Below are 20,168 nucleotides of genomic sequence, written 5' to 3' on the forward strand. Positions count from 1 at the left end.
ATCATGTGTGGCATAAATGCTGGCCATCACAAAACGTTTTCAGTTTTTAATTGAAAACAATATCGTGTAAACAACCCCTTAATCAAGTTATGAATGCAACACGTTTTTCTCCCATAGAAAACCATTAGCCTATAAAAATGCTTAAAGGTAGAATATGTAATATTTTCTGTCCGCTAGAGGTCTATTCAAAACAAAGGCGTAGCTTGATGACGCCAAGTTTGAGTGCAGAATCTCGGGACATGTAGTCTCCACCTCAAGGACGATGCAAAAGAATAGTGATTGGACTCGGAAAGAAATCATGTTCATGGATGTGATTATTAACGTTACTGTAGAGCTGAACGAGCGATTGATCAACACGCCTCACGAGCAGCGGGACTTTTATTATGACACAGTCGCCGGAGCCGCTGCCGCTTTTCCGGTCATGAGTATGAGGAAACGCAGCTCTGTTTATCATATTAGACACATTTGAGAGTGTTGAAAATGATGTTATAACGTTACTCTGAGCGTTCGCTCGGCGGCTGCTGTGAGACACTGTTACACACTGCAGTAAGATAGATCCATTTTACAATATCAGATTAAATGCTGGATGATTGTGTTGATAAATGGCTTGTAAGTCATTTTAAAACGTATTGTATGATGGAGAAAATGCTGTATTTCTGTTACTAAAAATAAAGCTGCATCTGATTATGCTATGTTAGCTACTTCACACAATAGTGTTTTTCTCTGAGGCACGGTGAAGCATGAGACTCGCAAAAAATCAAGAAAATTAGATTTACACAATAAGACTAAACGTGTTGAGCTATATAACAGTTAGTAATCAAAACAGTTGTTCCCTTGTCTATTAAAACATGTATATTAACTCTTTTCATATAGCCTACATAGACTCGCACATGACATGCAAGAAAAAAAATTAAATCATGTGCATAATTTATAAATCGAGGGAACGAAATAGTAAATCGTGCGTATGATTTAGCCTACTATTTTTTTCCTGCTGTAATGTCCGGGGCTTATATATTTAATGTTAAAGGTGCAATATGTAAGATTTTTGCAGTAAAATATCCAAAACTGCGTCTGCGTCTCAATGTGCATACTATCCATGTGACATTACTTAATACTACCTAGGGTGGATATATGCACATTGGGATGCAGGGAGAGTGTTTTCATTCCTCTTTGTAAAAGCAGATCTCAAGCTACAGCACCATCTCTGTTGGACCATTTATATTTATCAGTCAATAAAGTTTGACAAATAAAATTTAATTGTTCAGTAAAGTAGGAGAAAAAAGTAATAACTTAATGAAGATATTAAATACAGAATATAAAATAACAAAAGACAATGTTGGTATATCAGATGATCAAAAGATATGAAGTGGGAAAAAGGGGAACTCATAATCTCAAAATAACATCAGAACAATATACTGCAGTGTGAGACTCGTTTCTAAATAAGTCCGGGTAAGAAGAAGGAGGAGCACAGAGGTTTATTTATTCACAGTGAGTATCTTCAGCTCAGTCGTATCAGGAGATATTTGATAGACTATATAATTTCTACTGAGTTTGTTTCAGAATTATTTGAAACTGTTCTTGTGTTAAAACTGCTGATGAAAATGATTCACCTGATTTTCTTCCATATGTGCCTGTGGTGTGTAGCTGGTAAGTAGTGTTTTATGATGTCTGTTAATATCATAAATAATAGTGCATTTAAATCAAACAGAGATTGTCAAATCATTATCGCAATGATTTTCTTAAAAAAATAAAAATAAATAAATAAATAAATAAATATATATATATATATCAAATTTGCTTAAAGGAATTATTTTTGTTTGTTTTCCAGGCGTATTTGATGTTGATGCAGTGACGCCAGTATCAGTGACGGAGGGAAATTCAGTCGCTCTGAACATACAGAGAGATGATGAGATCGAATGGAGGTTTGGAGATAAAAACATCCTCGTAGCTGAAATCAGACAGGACAATAAAATCACGTGTTATGATGATAGTGCTGATGGGAGATTCAAAGACAGACTGAAGATGGATCAGACTGGATCTCTGACCATCACGAACACCAGAACCACAGACTCTGGACTTTATACAGTCAGTAAAACAAGGAAAACAAAGACCCCGCTGAACACATTCGGTGTTACTGTCTATTGTGAGTATACCTGTACCTTCTGTGTGTGTGTGTAATTTTTATATATATATATATATATATATATATATATATATCTATAATATATATATATATATATATATATATATATATATATATATATATATATATATATATATATACATATCAATCAGGCATAACATTATGACACTGACAGGTGAAGTGAATAACACTGATCATCTCTTCATCACGGCTCCTGTTAGTGCGTGGATATATTAGGCAGCAAGTGAACATTTTGTTTGAACATTTGTGATTCATCAGACTAGGCCACCTTCTTCCATTGCTCCGTGGTCCAGTTCTGATGCTCACGTGTCCACCGGGAACACCCTACAAGAGCTGCAGTTTTGGAGATGCTGTGACCCAGTCGTCTAGTATCACAATTTGGTCCTTGTCATACTCGCTCAAATCCTTACGCTTGACCATTTTTCCTACTTTTTCACACATCAACTTTGAGGTAGAGGTCTACAAAGAAGACCCGAGACACGAGGACCCGGGACCCGACCTAATCTATTACTTCGGTTCCCGGGTCTGATTAACATTGTGTGTATACCCAAGCCGATTTGATTCGGAGATCACCCGGCCGTGTTGGGAGTCAGTCAGCGCTGTGCATGTTTTGTAACTTGCAAAGTATGAGCCGGGAAATAAGGTGAAAAAACACAAGTGATCATAAGAAGCAGAGCGGGCGGAGTTAATGCAAGCAAACGGTGATCATCGAGTTTTACTATTCCTATCGTGTGCAACAGTAATGCAAACAAACTTCAAATCTCAAGAACTGCTTGTAGCCTTGCACATTCGCAAAAAAATATCATAGCCTATTTCAAATCATTAACAAAATATGTACTATCACACGAACGTCGAATCTGTGACGCTTAAAGCTTGTTTCAGGTTGCTCCAGCTAACGCGCATGTCTCATACGAGCGCACATTCTTTCTCCTGTTTTTATAATAACATTATGCCGTCTTGTTATATCTAAAGGTTTGGTCAGTCTCTGCTCAGAAAGCACAGAAATGAACGCAAATAAGTAATGCTAACGTCAGCGGCCATGTCACTGAACAAGCAATCGTTATTATAGTTCAAAAGGGCAAACAGTCAAAGTTATTTTATTATGTGAGTTGACTCGAGTCTCGAGATACAACGAAATAATGCAATTGTCATCTGCATTTGTCATCGTGACAGCAAGTGAACTTTTAAAGCTGGAATAATGAGTGGATTAAGCAAGAGAGGAATATGGGATGAACTTTCTTGGCAAGTGCATCACAGTCAGGTACAAGGGAGAAAGCTATAGCCTACTAATATTACGTAAGACGACACGTTTTATTTTCGCCACTTGTTTATTGACTTATTAATAGCAATTTGCTGTGGAATAGACCTAAGTGCCGGTCAGGTTCGGGTCCAGCTTAGACGGGTCCGGGTAGTACATTTATGGCATTTCTCGGTTCTGCACGGGTTCGGGTCCAACTTTCAAAATAATAGTCGGGCCGGGTCGGTTCCATGTAGCACATTTCCGGATCTCTTCGGGTTCGGGTATGAATTTTTGGGCCCGTGAAGACCTTTACTTCTGGTCAAAATGTTCACTTGCTGCCTAATATATCCACCCACTAATGAAGAGATGATCAGTGTTATTCACTTCACCTGTCAGTGCTCATAATGTTATGCCTGATCAGTATATATATTATACATGTATCCATCCATGACTGTTAAAGGGTAAGCAATCAGCAAAAGTTCGCTCTATGAATGCAACAATATGATTTTTAGAAAAGATGGGGTACAATGAAGTGACATTACTCAAGCTGATGCAAAAATTTATATTCTGTCATCATTTACTCACCCTCACATTGCTCTTGATATATCTTCTGATGAACATAAAGGAAGATATTTTGAAAATGTTTGTAACTAAACAGTTGCTGGTCCCCAGTGACATCGAAAAAATCATCATCGGGAAAAAAAGAAAGAAAATACTGTGGAAGTAATTGGGGACCAGAAACTGTTTGGCTTCATTCTTAAAAATATCTTCCCTCAGCACAAGAAAGAGATTAACAACTTTAGGTTGAGTAAATGATGACAGAATTTTCAATTTTGAATGATTGGATGATGATGATGATGATTCAGTTTTGGATCTCTTTTAAAGTGTAAAAGTACTTTCAACAAACCATCAATAACCCCAAAAGCTTGATTCTTCTTAAGCAGTAGTATGATGGTTGTGTTAAACATCACTGTAGCAATAGGCTATATGTGATACACTGCCTTAATAAAAAATTATCAACTTTAGCATTAAGTGATATTGTATTTAAATAATAAATGTTCTAGTTTCAGTAAGCACTGCTAACAGAAATTAGAAGTGAAAAGGGAACAAAATATCATTTTAAAGCAGCTAAAAACAACCCTAGAAAGAGACATGAGGATTCGAAGAGAAAAACAAGAGACTCTTAGTGCGCAGTTGGCCTATATGTTGGCTTTTGTATACTGTTACAGTTGAATACAAAGAAAAAAAGAAAATTAGACTGAAAAGTTTATAGACAAACTTTTATGTTGGCTTGGCAAAGCCAAACAAAAGTTTAATCAGGGATCTCAAGTGTCACGCATTGAGCGTGACAGTCACTAATTTCGGTCTTTTGTCACGCACTCCCGCCACACATTGTATTTCTCATGCAGAAAAACTATTTATCCTATATTTAATATGCCGCAGCGCCCAAAATGTATCTGGACACGCCGCTCTCTCTGGAACCGGGAAGGAATCAAGTGCGTCTCGAACCTGCCACTTATCAGCCAATCAAAAAAAAAGAAAGAGGCTACACAATAGCCTACAAAATATGTATATGATAAGAGTAGATCGTTTGTAACTCTAACGAGAGCAGTCTCAGTACTATGGTATGGTCTAAATCCTGACTGGAAATCCTCACAGATATTATTTCTTTCTAAAAATGAACACAGTTGTGTTGAAACTGCCTTTTCTAGTATCTTTGACAGAAAAGGTAGATTCGAGATTGGCCTGTAATTTACTAAATCTCTCGGATCTAGTTGAGGTTTTTAAATAAGAGGTTTAATAATAGCATTCTTAAAAATTGTTGGCACGTATCCTAGTGTTAAAGATGAATTAATTATATCAAGAAGTGGACCTATGACCTCTGGAAGCATTTCTTTCAGTAGTTTAGTCGGTATTGGGTCTAACATACATGTTGTTGATTTTGATGATTTGATAAGTTTAGATAATTCTTCCTCTCCTATAGCGGCGAATGATTCTAGTTTTACCTCAGGGACACTACAGTGCACTGTCTGAAGCGAAACTGTAGACGGTTGCATGTTTATAATTTTCTCTCTAATATTGTCAATCTTGCAAGTAAAGAAGTTCATAAAGTCATTACTGCTTTGCTCTTTGGAAACGTCAGCAGTTGAATCTCTGTTTCTAGTTAATTTAGCCACTGTATCAAATAAATACCTAGGATTATGTTTGTTTTCTATTAAGAGATTTGAAAAATAAGTAGATCTAGCATTTTTTATAGCCGTTTTGTACTCGAAAAACTTCGAAAAACTTCTAGTTTTGTTTTCTTCCAACTATGTTCAGCTTTTCTTACAGCTCGTTTTTAGAGCCCGAGTGTGCTCATCATACCACGGCGTTGGATTATTTTCCTTAATCTTCTTTAGACGTAAAGGAGCGACTGCATCTAATGTGCTGGAAAAGAGAGAGCCAATAGTTTCTGTTGCAGCATCGAGTTCTTCTAAGTTGTCAGGTATACTAAGGCGATGAAACTGCTCGGGGAGATTATTTATAAAGCAATCTTTAGTGGTAGACCTGATGGTTCTACAATATTTATGGCTGGGTGGTGGTTTTGTAGCCTTAGCTAATTGTATTATACACAAGACTAAATAATGATCTGATATATCATCGCTCTGCTGTAGAATTTCAACAGCATCAATATCAATTCCATGCGACAGTATTAGATCTAAGGTATGATTAAGACAATGAGTGGGTCCTGACACGTGTTGTTTAACTCCAATAGAGTTTAAAATATCTGCAAATGCCAATCCAAATGCGTCTTTATTATTATCTACATGGATATTAAAATCACCAACAACAAGGACTTTATCCGCAGCCAGTACTAACTCTGATAGAAAATCAGCAAATTCTTTGATAAAGTCAGTATGGTGCCCTGGTGGCCTGTATACAGTAGCCAGCACAAATGTCAACTTACATAATGTTACATAAAGCACCATCACTTCAAAGGAATTATATTTGAAATTCTTTTGAATGACTCTGAATATATTACTATAAATTACAGCAACACCTCCCCCTTTGCCTTTCTGTCGAGGATTGTGTCGATAGTCATAACCTTGAGAACTAGACTCATTTAAAATAATGTAATCGTCTGGTTTTAGCCAGGTTTCTGTCAAACACAGCAAGTCTAGTTTATTGTCTGTGATAATTTCATTTACAATAAGTGCTTTTGAAGAAATAGATCTAATATTCAGTAACCCAAGCTTTATCATTTGTTTATCTGATTTATCTGTGATTTTCATTTTTTGAACATCAATTAAATTTTTACCCTTAAAAGGTTTCGGAAGTTTTTTGTATTTACTAGTTCGAGGTACAGACACAGTCTCTATGTGATAATATCTAGGTGAAAGTGTTTCTATGTGCTGTGAATTATCTGAGTTCTGTGACGTGAGGCGGCTAGCAGACGGTCGGTTTAGCCAGTTTGTCTGCGTCCTGATCTGGGCCCTGGTTTGTCATGTTTCAACTCTAAGACTATTTGCCAAATTTCTAGAGAGAAGAGCAGCACCATCCCGGGAGGCATGAATACCATCTCTTTTCAACAGATCAGGTCTGCCCCAAAAGCTTTTCCAATTGTCTATGAAACCTATATTATTCTGCGCACACCACTTAGACAGCCAGCCATTGAGTGATGATAACCTGCTAACTATCTCATCACTCCGACGAACAGGAAGAGGGCCAGAACAAATTACTTTTGCTGACATTGAATTTGCGAGTTCACACACCTCTTTAATGTTAATTTTAGTGATCTCCGACTGGCGAAGTCGAACATCATTTGTGCCGACGTGGATAATGATTTTAGAATATTTACGTTTAGCATTAGCCAGCACTTTTAAATTTGCTTTGATGTCAGGTGCTCTGGCCCCCGGCAAACATGTGACTATGGTGGCTGGTGTCTCTATTTTCACGTTCCGTGTAATAGAATCGCCAATAACTAGGGCACTTTCAACAGGATTCTCAGTGGGTGCGTCACTGAGTGGGGAGAACCTGTTTGATGTTCTAATCGGAACGGAAGAGTGGTGTTTGTTCTTGCCATTATGCTGCCTCACAGTCACCCAGTTAGCCTGCTGCGTGGCTTCTACAACCGGAACCGAATGTGTAGTGTTTACTAGGCTAGTCGCATCCAAAGCAGTGTCTAAGGCCCTTTCATTCTTACTATCCTCAATTAAAGTTTGGATGCGTGTCTCTAATTCTGAGATTCTCTCTGTCAGCCTGACAATATCCCTGCATTTATCACATGTGTAAGTCTCACTGCTGACAGAAAGAGCTAAGCTGCACATGTTGCATTTAATACACATGATAATCGTCGGACATGACTGACCGTGTTTTTGATGAACGCCGTCTGAAAAACTGCAACGCACACGGGACTCGCTAGCTGGATGTCTCAGTCGCTTGCTGGTGCCTGGGGCAAGGGTGATGTGCGGGACGCTGTACCTCACGGTGGATCTGTGAATGCCGGGCAGCAAACTCTCCACAGCTTCCCGATCTGGCAAGGACAGATCAGAATAACATACATTGGATAAATCCGCCATTAGATCGACAAGGAAGGTTAGTTTAGAGGAAAAAATAGACGGTAGCTAGCTGACACTAGGTGATTACGCTGGTAGATTACTAGTAATAAATCGTTCCGTTTAGTAATACTATGCAATAGGTTAAGAAATCTAGTGAAAAACAAGAAAGTTATATTATGTGAATAAAAAAAAAAGAAGGATTTTAGGATAAACTCCACGAAGCTCCGAGCATAGGTCAGACAGCAGGCAGCAGCGTTGAGCAGCGTTGAACCGGAACCACCAAACACTCTCTCTCCAAATAGTTTTAATAATTTTATTTTGAATTACCATTGTGTATGAAATGTGTTATACAAATAAATTGCCTTGCCTTGCCTTGCCTACATTCAAAATCATCTGAAGCCATTCCATAGCTTTTTTTTTTTTTTCTTCCAAGAATTAGGCTAGAGTACTTTTTGCTGCTGAATTATATACTCACCTAGTTTACTTATTTATTTATTGGTCAGCTTATGATTATATATTTTTATTCATTTGTTATTTTTATCTATAATGAAGTGGTGTGTTTAGTGCATTCTGGATTGGTTAACAAATCAAAGAGTGACCATTATTTCCACAAATACAGATGCAGGCACTCTTGCCTGTCTCCAAAACTTGAGAGCCCTGGTTTAATAGTTGCATGAAGTGGAAGGAGAATGAAAGAAAGACATTGCTAGCATGAATTATCATGTTAATGCACACTGATAGCATGAAACATGCTCCCTCCTCCACCCCATCACCTCACTCTTGGCTGGTTTCTCTCCCACTTAAAGGGATAGTTCACCCAAAAATGAAAATTTGATGTTTATCTGCTTACCCCCAGGGCATCCAAGATGTAGATGACTTTTTTTCTTCAGTCGAACGCAAATTATGATTTTTAACTGCAACCGCTGCCGTCTGTCAGTCAAATAATAGCAGTGATTGGGAACTTGAACAATAAGAGTCGAAAAAACTTCCATAGACAAATCCAAATTAAACCCTGCTGCTCGTGACGACACATTAATGTCCTAAGACACGAAACGATCGGTTTGTGCGAGAAACCGAACAGTATTTATATAATTTTTTACCTCTAATACACCACTATGTCCAACTCCGTTCAGCTTCCGGCTAGTGAGGTCTGATCGCGCTCTGACAACGGAAGTGATGTCTCGCGCTCATTGAAGTATATGGGCGAGACATCACTTCCGTCACCAGAACGCGTTTTTTGACCTCACTAACAGGAAGCTGAACGAAGTTAGACATAGTGGTGTATTAGAGGTAAAAATTATATAAATAATGTTCGGTTTCTCGCACAAACCGGTCGTTTCGTGTCTTAGGACATTAATGTGTCGTCACGAGCCGCAGGGTTTCATTTTGATTTGTCTAAGCAAGTTTTATATACTGTTATAGTTGAAGTTCCCATCTACTGCAATTATTTGAATGACGGACGGCAGCGGTTGCAGTTAAAATCATAATTTGCGTTCGACTGAAGAAACAAAGTCACCTACATCTTGGATGCACTGGGGGTAAGCAGATAAACATCACATTTTCATTTTTGGGTGAACTATCCCTTTGAGGAGGGGAGTACTCTGGGTTTGGGCCAAATTCCGAGCTCTGAGCCCTCCCCTGGACTGCACGCCAAATACGCATAAATTACTATACAAATTACTTTATTTTGATTTCATTTACATGTAAACTCGTGAATTAGCATGTTTTGCTAGCAAGTTTTAACAGGTTGCTACCATGTTTTAACAGGTTGTTAGCATGATTTGACATTCTGCTAGCATGAATTAACATGTTTTAACAAACATTGCTAACATTAATAGCATGTTGTTAACATGTTTTATCACATTGCTAGCATTAATTAGCATGTGGCTAATGATTTAACACTACTAACAAGAATTATCATGTTTTAACATATTGTTAAGATGAAGTGTGTTGTTAACATGTTTTACCACATTGTTAGCATGTTTTTCACACATAACATGAATTTGCAGCTTGATGGGATGATTTAGCATGTTGTTAGCATGAATTAGCATGTTGCTAGCATTATTTAGCACTGCTAGCATGAATGGTCATGTTTTAACACATAGCATATTATCACATAACTAGTATGAATTGTTAGAAATATGTTGGCATGACAATTCATGCTAGCAGTGTGCTAAAACATGTTAGCAACATGCTAGCAACATTAATTAATGATATCAATGTACTAAAAAAATTCTTGCGACATGCTAATTCATGCTAACAACGTGTTAAATCATGCTATTGAGTTTCAATTCATTTTCGAAGTGTGAAAAACATGTCAGCAATGTGGTAAAAAACATGCTAGCAACACATTGTTCATGTTAATAATATGTTTAAACATAATAATTATTGTTAGAAGTGTTAAATCATGTTAGTCAAATGTTAATTTATGCTAGCAATGATGTTAAAAAGTGCTAGCAAAATGCTAACAGTGTGCTAATTAATTCTAGCAGTGTTAAAGTATGCCAGCAATGTGATAAAACATGTTAGCAATGTGTGTTAAAACATGTTTTTTTCATGTTAGCAGAATGTTAAATCATGCTAGCAATGTGCTAAAACATACTAGCAACATATTGGTTCATGGTAGCAACCTGTTAAAACATGTTAGCAAAACATGCTAATTCATGCTAGCAATATCTTTCATTCATTCTCTTTAAACTTCATGCTTATAAAACGTTTAAACTTTCATATGTTTTTGCCAAGCTCATGTCATGCTTTAATTTTCCTGTAATGTTCTTCAGATCGTCTTCCAGTTCCTGTCATCACCAGATACTCTCCACAGTGTTCTTCATCATCATCATCATCAGAAAGGTCTTCTAAATGTTCACTGTTGTGTTCAGTGTTGGATGTGAGTCATGTGACTCTCTCCTGGTACAAAGGAAGCAGTTTATTGTCCAACATCAGTGCGTCTAATCTCAGCATCAGTCTCGCTCTTCCTCTGGAGGTGGAATATCAGGATAGAAACACCTACAGATGTGTGCTGAACAATCCCATCAGCAACCAGACCAAACATCTTGACATCAGTGGACTTTGTTCCGGTAAAGCTGTGATATTAGTGATTATTAATGGAGCCAAACTCTCATTGATCGATCCGTCATTATAATAATTCTGTTTTTGCTCACTTGTTCTCTCAGAAGGCTGTTGCTGTTATGGTTTCACTGAAGCTGCGATCCGATTGGTTCTCTCTGTTGTGGTGGGCGTGGCCGGGGCGGTCATCCTGGTTTATGAATTCAAAACCAGAAACCTTCATCAGAAGAAGATCATGAAGAACGCAGCAACAAACACTCATCAACCAGATGTAGTCGCCTCTGAATGATTAGAGCCATTATATCACAAGTAAATATCATTTCTATGATTATTTCATTTTTCTTCTCATAAGGTTGATATGTCACTTCTTTAACACCCTTTGCATCTTATTACCTAATGTTAAATGTTCATAACAGTCTCTTGTGTTTTTTCATTAACATCTCTTGCTGTAATATTTGATAGTATAATTTGAACTTCATATTACTTTTATTACTTTATGACTCTTTATTTTATAATATTAAATAAACATGCTTTTAATAATCTTCAAATGCTTTGGTCTTATTCCTGACACAACACCATCATTCAGCTCTTGTTTTTTCATCTTCACTCTGTTAGTTTCCATAATTACAAGTTCAAATCTCTCCATGTTTTGTATTGTTTGCTGCATTACTAAAAGCGTAAAAAAACTATTTCAGCATTTGGTGTCATCGTGTCGCTTTCATATGAGCACCTAACAAGACTAATTCAATCATTGAGAATAACACAGGCCTGTCCCATTGGCAATAACATAGAAAATTCATTTTATAATCTATATTAGCAATCACTTTTATCCAGAAAATACTAGAAAATCTATCAGACCATTGAAAAGATAAACTACAGATGAAAATGTATGTCTTTTAAAAGGTGGCATACCTTAAATGCATCATGAGTTTTTCCTTAAACACAGTTCTGAGAAGTTACAAAATAAAACAGAGTGTGAAAGCAGAAGACAAGAAAACAAACAGCAGCACAGATGCAAAAATAAATGTGTGAATGTTAAATAGGTATTCCGTTCCACCCTGCTCTTAGTTTGATCTTTATCTCTCATCTCACTATTTTTGCATTCGGGCCGTTGAACACATGAGTTTCCTGACATATACTGACCTTCAGATGTTTGCCTTGATCAAGTTTCTCATTGTCCTTCAGCTGTTAAAATCATTGTTTGGTGTAGTCAGAGGTTTTCTGCTTCCCACAAACCATAATGAAACCATAATTAAAGCATGGTAAACACAAACTCACAATGGTTTTGCTACAAAAGACAGTTTAAATATAGTGTTATACTATAACTAAATCAACAGCATCAGCTGCATCAGTTTTTGTTAATGACTGATAACTTATTTGCAAATGCATTATAAGTTGTTGATAAGCAGTTATATCTGCATGAATAATTTTATTATACCTGCCAAATAGTGAGCCATTTTTAACTCACATGTCATAAATGCTTAATAAATGTATTTATTCACATATTTTACTCAGAACCAGATTTCCGGTTATTTCATGATGCAGCAAAAATATACTGTTATGGTGAGACTGAAGAGTGATTTATTTGTGGTTTTCTCAATAATATCTCAGACTTTACTTTACAGACTTTACTCTGTAAAACGGCCATGATGCCTATGCAGAGGAATGTATAAAAACTGATTTCATGTTTATTAAGATGAAATGATCAAACTTTATTTTGAAAAAACAAACATACGAGCACAACCATAACTTGATGAGATATTAATAATGAAAAATATGATTACTTTATTAGTTACCTGTGAACCCTAATGAAGGGTGAACCATTTATTCATGAGTTATAAATGTTATAAATAAAGACATGATTCAAGTTTCCACTTTACATTAAGGTTCATTTTCAAAAACCTTTGTTTTCTAACATTGCTTATGTCTTTTGACCCAAGACTGATTCGTGACCCCTGCAACAAAACTCATTTACAACAATACAATAAATGAATAAAAATAAATAGCCTATCACATTTATTTATTGTCAGATGTCACAGTGGGTTTGTATGGCATTTGTATTGTGAAAAGTAGTATACAAACAAAATTGAAGTGAAAATGCTTTAACATTTTAATAAAATGTTTTTTCGATAGTACAATTCAGCTTACACTTAAATGATATTTTTTAATAAATAATATTCATTCAGATGATGATATACAGTTTACCAACATACAGATGTTGGGAAACTGAACAAATCTGCATTCTCTGATAAAATCATTGTTTGGTTTAATCCCACATACCATAACGAAACTCCACAGACCGACTAAAACACCAATATGAATCTTCACCCCATGAAAAGCTTTTCAGCAAGCTCCCCCTTGTGACTGAATATGGAACATAGACTGTAAAAAAATATGGACGTAGTGTCCGTGACGTCACCCATAGAGTTCTGAACAGCAGTTTTGACGCGTAAATGAGGCCGCGGCCATCTTAGCTGCACGTGACCACACGTCACTCACGGATAACTGAAAATGGGCAAAGAGGCAGGACGTAGTTGGAGCCCATGCGACTTGTTGCTGAAACCACGCCCGCCCTAGCTATCTATCTTAGATACTATCTAAAATATTAATAAAGATACCAATATCATTAGAAAGTACTAAAGGATTACTGTCAATCTACGGTGCTTTTTTTACGATAACGTTATAGATGCTCCAACACCAGTAGGCTAATTAATTTGTGTGGGGTGTGGAAATAACACAAATCAAATGGGATTTCATACCTTTATAATGAAATAGAGATCGCGAGATGAATCCAATCCGTGGCACTTGGGTAAAATATATATATATGTACCAGATGTATATCTCTCAATTGTTCTCTCAAACTAATGAGCACGTATCCAAAGTATAATTTTTCAAAATAGTGCAGCAGTTTTAGTTATAATATCCAAGCAGTGCTGTCGGAGTTGTATATCCTCCTGGTATTGTCATTGTAGTAAATCTCAGGAACAAAACTTTTAGCCAATGCCACGACGATCCAACAACGTGTGTTCCGCATGCGAGCACAGACTGACATCTGTCTCGAGTATGCAGCAAGCCATATATTGTATAAAATAATACAGAAAAAAGCACAAATACGACTGAGATGCCAAATTCAGCGGCTGAAATGAGCTGCTGAGGTAAAATGACGGCTCACAGACAGCAGCGGCATACCTGTCACTCAAGTGACCACGCCCTTAATTATGCAGAACTTTAAGGCTTAATATAATTTAAACAGATGAGCTATAAAAAAATTCACCCCCCTCAGAGTTGTCATGAAGGGCAAAAATAGCAGTATAGACCAAAACCACAATATGAACCAGAGTGTAAACATGTTTTTTTCTGCTGTAAACTTGGCTAATTTAACATGATGGTCAATGAGATTCTGCTCACTTCTGCAGCCTGTCCCTAGCGGCCAGTCGATGAATTGCAGTTTAATTCACTTCCGTATTGGCTTCACGAGAAACAGGGGGAGGTTGCCGCTTGATATGGAAACACAACTTTTTTTCACTGTAATAATTTTAGGCATTCAAAAGCTTTGACAATACTTTTCTTATTTGAATATTTGTACATACGCTCCATGAATGTGTTGAATCTGCCGATGCAATTAAGAAAACTGTTGCTTTGGCGATAGAGACGTTTGGTTAAAGCATAGCCAATCGCCATCGAGTATTTTACTTACTTGACGGTTACAAGCCAATCACTATCGAGTATTTCACTTTAAAGGTACAATTTGTGATATTTTTTTCCGCTAGAGGTCGCTAGAAGCCTATTCAAAACAAAGGCGTAGTTTGATGACGCCAAGTTTTAGAGCGGAAACTTGGGACATGTGGTCTCCATCTCAACGGACGGTGCAAAAGAATAGGGATTGGAGTCTGGAAGAACTCATGTTCGTGGATGCGATTATTAACGTTACTGTAGTGTGAAGCAGAGCAGGACCGAGTGTTGCGGGAGCTGAACGAGGAGCTGGAGCGATTGATCAACACACGCCTCACGAGCAGCGGGACTTTTATTATGACACAGTCGCCGGCGCCGCTTCCGCTTTTCCGGTCATGAGTTTACGGGAGCTGTCCTTGTCGACAGAACCAGCGGCAGATGGTAAACAGTAATTATGTTCCATAAATAAGTAACACAATCCACCATAAAACGTGCAAGAAGTAAATAAGGAACTGCTTGAAGCAAGCTAGTGGTTTGCTGGACGCTAGACACTACTTCCGCATTTGTCCACGGCACTGTTGTCATGTGGTTTCTACGTCAGTAAAGGCGGTAACAAAGGTAACTGACATCATTGACAGGCGACTGCACTGCCCCGTGTCACTGTTTAGAATGGGAATTTTCTCATGATTTACAAGTAGTTGAAAACATTAGAGATACTGTTTGTAATCAGCTGGACAAAATATATAACACTAGCCTAGTGGTTTTTGGATATTTTACTGCAAAAATTTTACATATTGTACCTTTAAATCACCGTAGAGACCAAATTTTGGTCCGTGGATTTAACAACTACCTAATTAAGTGTAGATAATGAATATTACATATTTTAAATCTATTTCAGAACAGCAGCTGAATTACAAATGAAGGAAGGCGGATAATTTGTAATAATGCAGCAGTAATCTTGATTAAAACGCGCTTTTGACACGGATTTCTTCAGGTGAGTGAAATTCTTCATTGCTCTATTTTTCACACATATGGTGGAATAACCGGACCATTGTTTTGAACTGAACTAAGAATATTTTATTTAATTTTTACTGAGTATTTCTGGAACAAATTCAGTCAGGTGTAATTAGTAGTTCGAATGCTGCTTTATCTGGTCAGATTCAGTCTGCTCTTCAGATTTGATTTTGTTAGAGCATACACAGTATGAATCAACTGATTTGACACATCTTAATGATATTAAAATTAAATATGTATATTTAATTAGTTTGTAAAACAGACCTTTATCACTTAACAAGCTAATCCGTTTTTGTCCACTAGCATGCAGTAAAGATCAAATAAAAAGATCATATATATATATATATATATATATATATATATATATATATATGAACATTTATTTAAACAACATGCAAATGAGAATAATACTAACTGTAGTGAATAATCCAAGACATAACACAATGTCTCATGCAACATTTCAAGTACAAGAGCTTGTTGAGTGCAAACAAGATTTTCTTTACATCTTTTTTTACTGTTAATGTTATAAGGCAGATTTATCACGCACGAATCAGCATGAATACGAAGATCAAAGATCTTTATTTACTAACTCTCATCATGTAATTTTACTGAGTGGACAAAACTATTCTTCAGAATAACTTTTTTGTTTCACAGAAGGAGGAAAGTCAGGTAAAAAAAAGTGAATTAGGACACAGTAAAAATCTTTTTATATAAAAAAACATGCATTGTTTGAAAAATACTGTTGTGGTTCATATATCTAAAACACATGTATGCTATTTTTGACACTCACTGTCCATAATCACAGAAATCAAAGCTGTGATGGTGTAACAGAGTATGAAGTGTAACATTATTAACACATTTTTCTTTAAACAAGCAAGTTCTTTCTCACAGATTCTTTTCTCACGTTCATTGGATGGATTCTAGAGGCTTATTAAAGACTGAACCATGTTGTCGATGATGTCAGATTGATTGACACTGGTGGGCGTGTCTTATCACATCAAACTGAACTCGCTGACGGCTGCATATTCTCTCCAGCATGAACCTCTCCATTCATATTTATACTTGCTGATTTATTTGTTTGGTTTCCTGTAGAATCTGAAATACAAAGAATATAAGAGACGTTAAAAAGGAGGAGGATCTTGAGATCAAGTCTGTAGTCAGATGTAACATGGTTAGTTGTTCAGGGAAGGAGGCGGGAACCGGCGAACGTTCAACACATATAAAATAAACACTAAACGAAAGTAAAAACGGTAGCCCCTCATGGACACCTGCAGCACACACATGAACAAAACAATGTAAATAGTCCAGGCCTGCTTCTCTCTTGTCCTTCACTGTCATCGCTCCTCCTTTTATGCTCCCGGAGCTCCTCCGTGAGGAACACGAGACCGGTGTGGTGCGCAGGTGATGCTCATTAAAAGGATAGTTCACCAAAAAATGAAAATTTTGTCATTATTTACTCACCCTCAAGTTGTTCCAAACCTTTATGGAAATTTTTTACATTTTCAGATTCCAGTTCGGCCTAACGACTCCGGTTACAATTCTGGGTCCATTAAAATTATTAAACAACCAATAAAAAATGCACAGTACTCAACTCAAACAGTCCTTTTTGTGTTTATTTTACTTTTAAAATGAGTTTAACAGACTGCTAATCTCAACAAATTCAGTAACACTTTACAAAAAGGTTAGTTAACATTGTTTCTGAAAGAATGATTCAGTGATAGATACATTTTTAACTGTAATTTTTTGCCACCTAGTGGCGTAACAATGCAATCGAATCAGTCATTATTTGAAGCACCCAGTTACTTTCAAAAGGTGATTTATTCTATTCCGGTAACGTAGACATTAGCGTTTATATCTGAATAATAAACTTGTGTATACTTATGTGATAATTGGAACATTTGTAACAGAAATAATGATACTGTGTGTTTGAAAAGATTGTTTGTGAAGCTGTTTATATCTAAACATGACAACTGCTCTCTCTAGATCAGCGGCAGCGTGAACTCAGATTTGAATGTCAAAGGTTTAAACACAGGCGAATCGTTGTCATTTAGGAAATAGATCATGTGGGTGATGAAATAGAGAACGCAATATTTTAAAGATTAATCATGGATCTCTCTCTCTGCATTGATATCTGACATATATGAGTAGCGCGAGGGCTTTTCAGTGCATTCATTTCTATAATATTCATGAGGTGAGATGTCTCTATTAAAAGTTACGCTCCTTTTCACTCACCCTTAAGCATCCGGTGTATATGACTGTCCTCTTTCAGACAAGCACAATTTGAGTTAAAAATATCCTGGCTCTTCCAAGCTTTATAATGGGAGTGAATGAGGGGTGAGATTTTGAAGCCCAAAAAAAGTGCATCCATCCATCATAAAAATAATCCAGGAGTTATCAGTCCATCTACATGCTATCTTTCAATCTACATGTCAGAATCTTTGTTAAACTTCAGATTCAGTCATTTAGATCAGTTTAATGATGTACAGACAGTAAGTCTCTCCTAAAGACCCCGCTGGAGCGCCAACTAGTGACCGAACATGGAAAAACAACAAAGAAACGATTAGTCATTTTCATAAAAAAATAATAATTATATACTTTTTAACCACAAATGCTCGTCTTGCACTGCTCTGTGATGCTCCACGCATGACGTAATCATGTTGGAAAGGTCACGCGTGACGTAGACTCTTATTCCTCGTCTGGGATCATGTAGAGCTCTTTGAAGCTGCACTGAAACTGACATTTGGACCTTCAACCCGTTGAACCCCAGTGAAGTCCACTATATGGAGAAAAATCCTGGAATGTTTTCCTCAAAAACCTTCATTTCTTTTCCACTGAAGAAAGAAAGACATAAACATCTTGGATGACATGGAGGTGAGTGAATCATCAGGACATTTTAATAATGAAGTGATTACTCTGTTTATTATTTATTCAATATTTCCATAATCAGTCAAAATATTTTCCTAAATAAGTTATGTAATGACAGCTCAATACTGTTTATCAGTTAGATTCTTATTTAATCTGATCAGCGCTGGAAGACTCTGTGAAAACCTCTGTAAGTGTACTATAAATGAGTTTATTATGTTCCAGCAGATTAATTTCCTAACTAATTTATGACTTTTAGTATGATTTCTGGGGCCTGCAGCAGCAACGTGACTCTCATAATGCAGATGATGCTTTAGCGCCCCCTGTGACTGAATATGGAAACTCTTCAGGATAAGAAAAAAGGTTTGGAAGATGGATTCATGATGTTATTGCTCATTATATAAATTCTGAATAAAAAATTTAAATGCAACTAATGTTTGACCTCGTCTGACACAGTCTGGTGTTCTTCTTACAACCACTAGATGGACCTTGATATCTCTAAATGGAGAGACATCTGAATAACTATGGTGCACATCATTAATAGAATATAGTATGATTTCACATGACCTTCTTATGATAGTCTGTGGACAATCTGTATCATGAAAACACATTTAGTTTTTTTTTTTAGACCTTTATTCTTTTTTCTTCAAAATTCATAATATAAAATAGAAATAGAAAAGTAGCAATAGTCCTCAGATCTATTGTTGATGTCATACTTTTTTTACATGATCACAGAATGTTATTTACAGCAGCAGTGTATAAATACAAGATATTTTTCATCTCTCTGATGCTATCGTTCATAAATGCGTTTGTCGTCACGATCTGTTTTTGCTCCTTCCTCTTCCTCCTCGTTTCCCTCTTCCTCTTGTTTTCCCATCGAACACAGAACGAGCTGTAACCATAGCAACGCCCCTCCCATTTTCAGAATCATCCTCTGAGCTGGAGCTGCTTGACTCCGCCCTCGATGACATCAGCATCCTGTGCTGTGTAGCTCCGCCCACCTCTCCGCCCCTGGTCTCGTCCTGTATGTCTGCGTGAACCGCTGACCCTATGAATCCTCCTGCTGACGGTCCCGCAGCGGCTGACGGCGAGGCCTCGGTCCTGCCCTGTTTAGACGGAGAGGCCTCTTCCTCCTCTCTCTCTTTCCTAAGACAACAAATATAATAGACAACAATTATTACAACTGACAAAATATACAGTAACACTCAGACGTTTGGTAAGATTTTGTTTTTGAAAAGTCTCTTCTGCATTTATTTAATCAAAACACTAAACTGTGATTAATATTTCAATATTTTTTACTGTGCTTTTTGATCAAATAAATGCAGCCTCTTCTGCTCTTTTAAAAAATCTTAATTAATTAATCATAAACATAATTTTTGATCCTTTATGTTACATGTTTTTATTTTAAGTTTTAGTTATTTTGTCATTTTATAAGTTTTTTATATAGCTTTAATTTCAATATTTTTACTGTATCTTAATATCTGTATTTTAATAATTTTAAATGTATTTTAATAATATTTTAAATATTTTTAGGATAGCTTTAATTTCAATATTTTTACTGTATTTTAATAATATTTCAACATTGTCACTGTATTTTTGATCAAATAAATAC

General features: G+C 36.5%; 1 protein-coding gene across 1 annotated transcript; it reads left to right on the forward strand.

Moving 5' to 3' along the window:
- Positions 1 to 298: 298 nt before the first annotated feature.
- LOC137031558 (hepatic and glial cell adhesion molecule-like) lies at positions 299 to 15,656 on the forward strand. The gene is made up of 6 exons (XM_067402589.1): positions 299 to 425; positions 1,645 to 1,647; positions 1,829 to 2,143; positions 10,723 to 11,019; positions 11,119 to 11,317; positions 15,579 to 15,656. Exons 1-5 carry the CDS (start codon positions 299 to 301, stop codon positions 11,295 to 11,297), a joined length of 921 nt encoding a protein of 306 aa, XP_067258690.1. The 3' UTR covers positions 11,298 to 11,317; positions 15,579 to 15,656.
- The last annotated feature ends 4,512 nt before the right edge of the window (positions 15,657 to 20,168 follow it).

Source organism: Chanodichthys erythropterus, chromosome 12, assembly GCF_024489055.1.
Source record: "Chanodichthys erythropterus isolate Z2021 chromosome 12, ASM2448905v1, whole genome shotgun sequence".
NCBI classification, from domain to species: Eukaryota; Metazoa; Chordata; class Actinopteri; order Cypriniformes; family Xenocyprididae; genus Chanodichthys; species Chanodichthys erythropterus.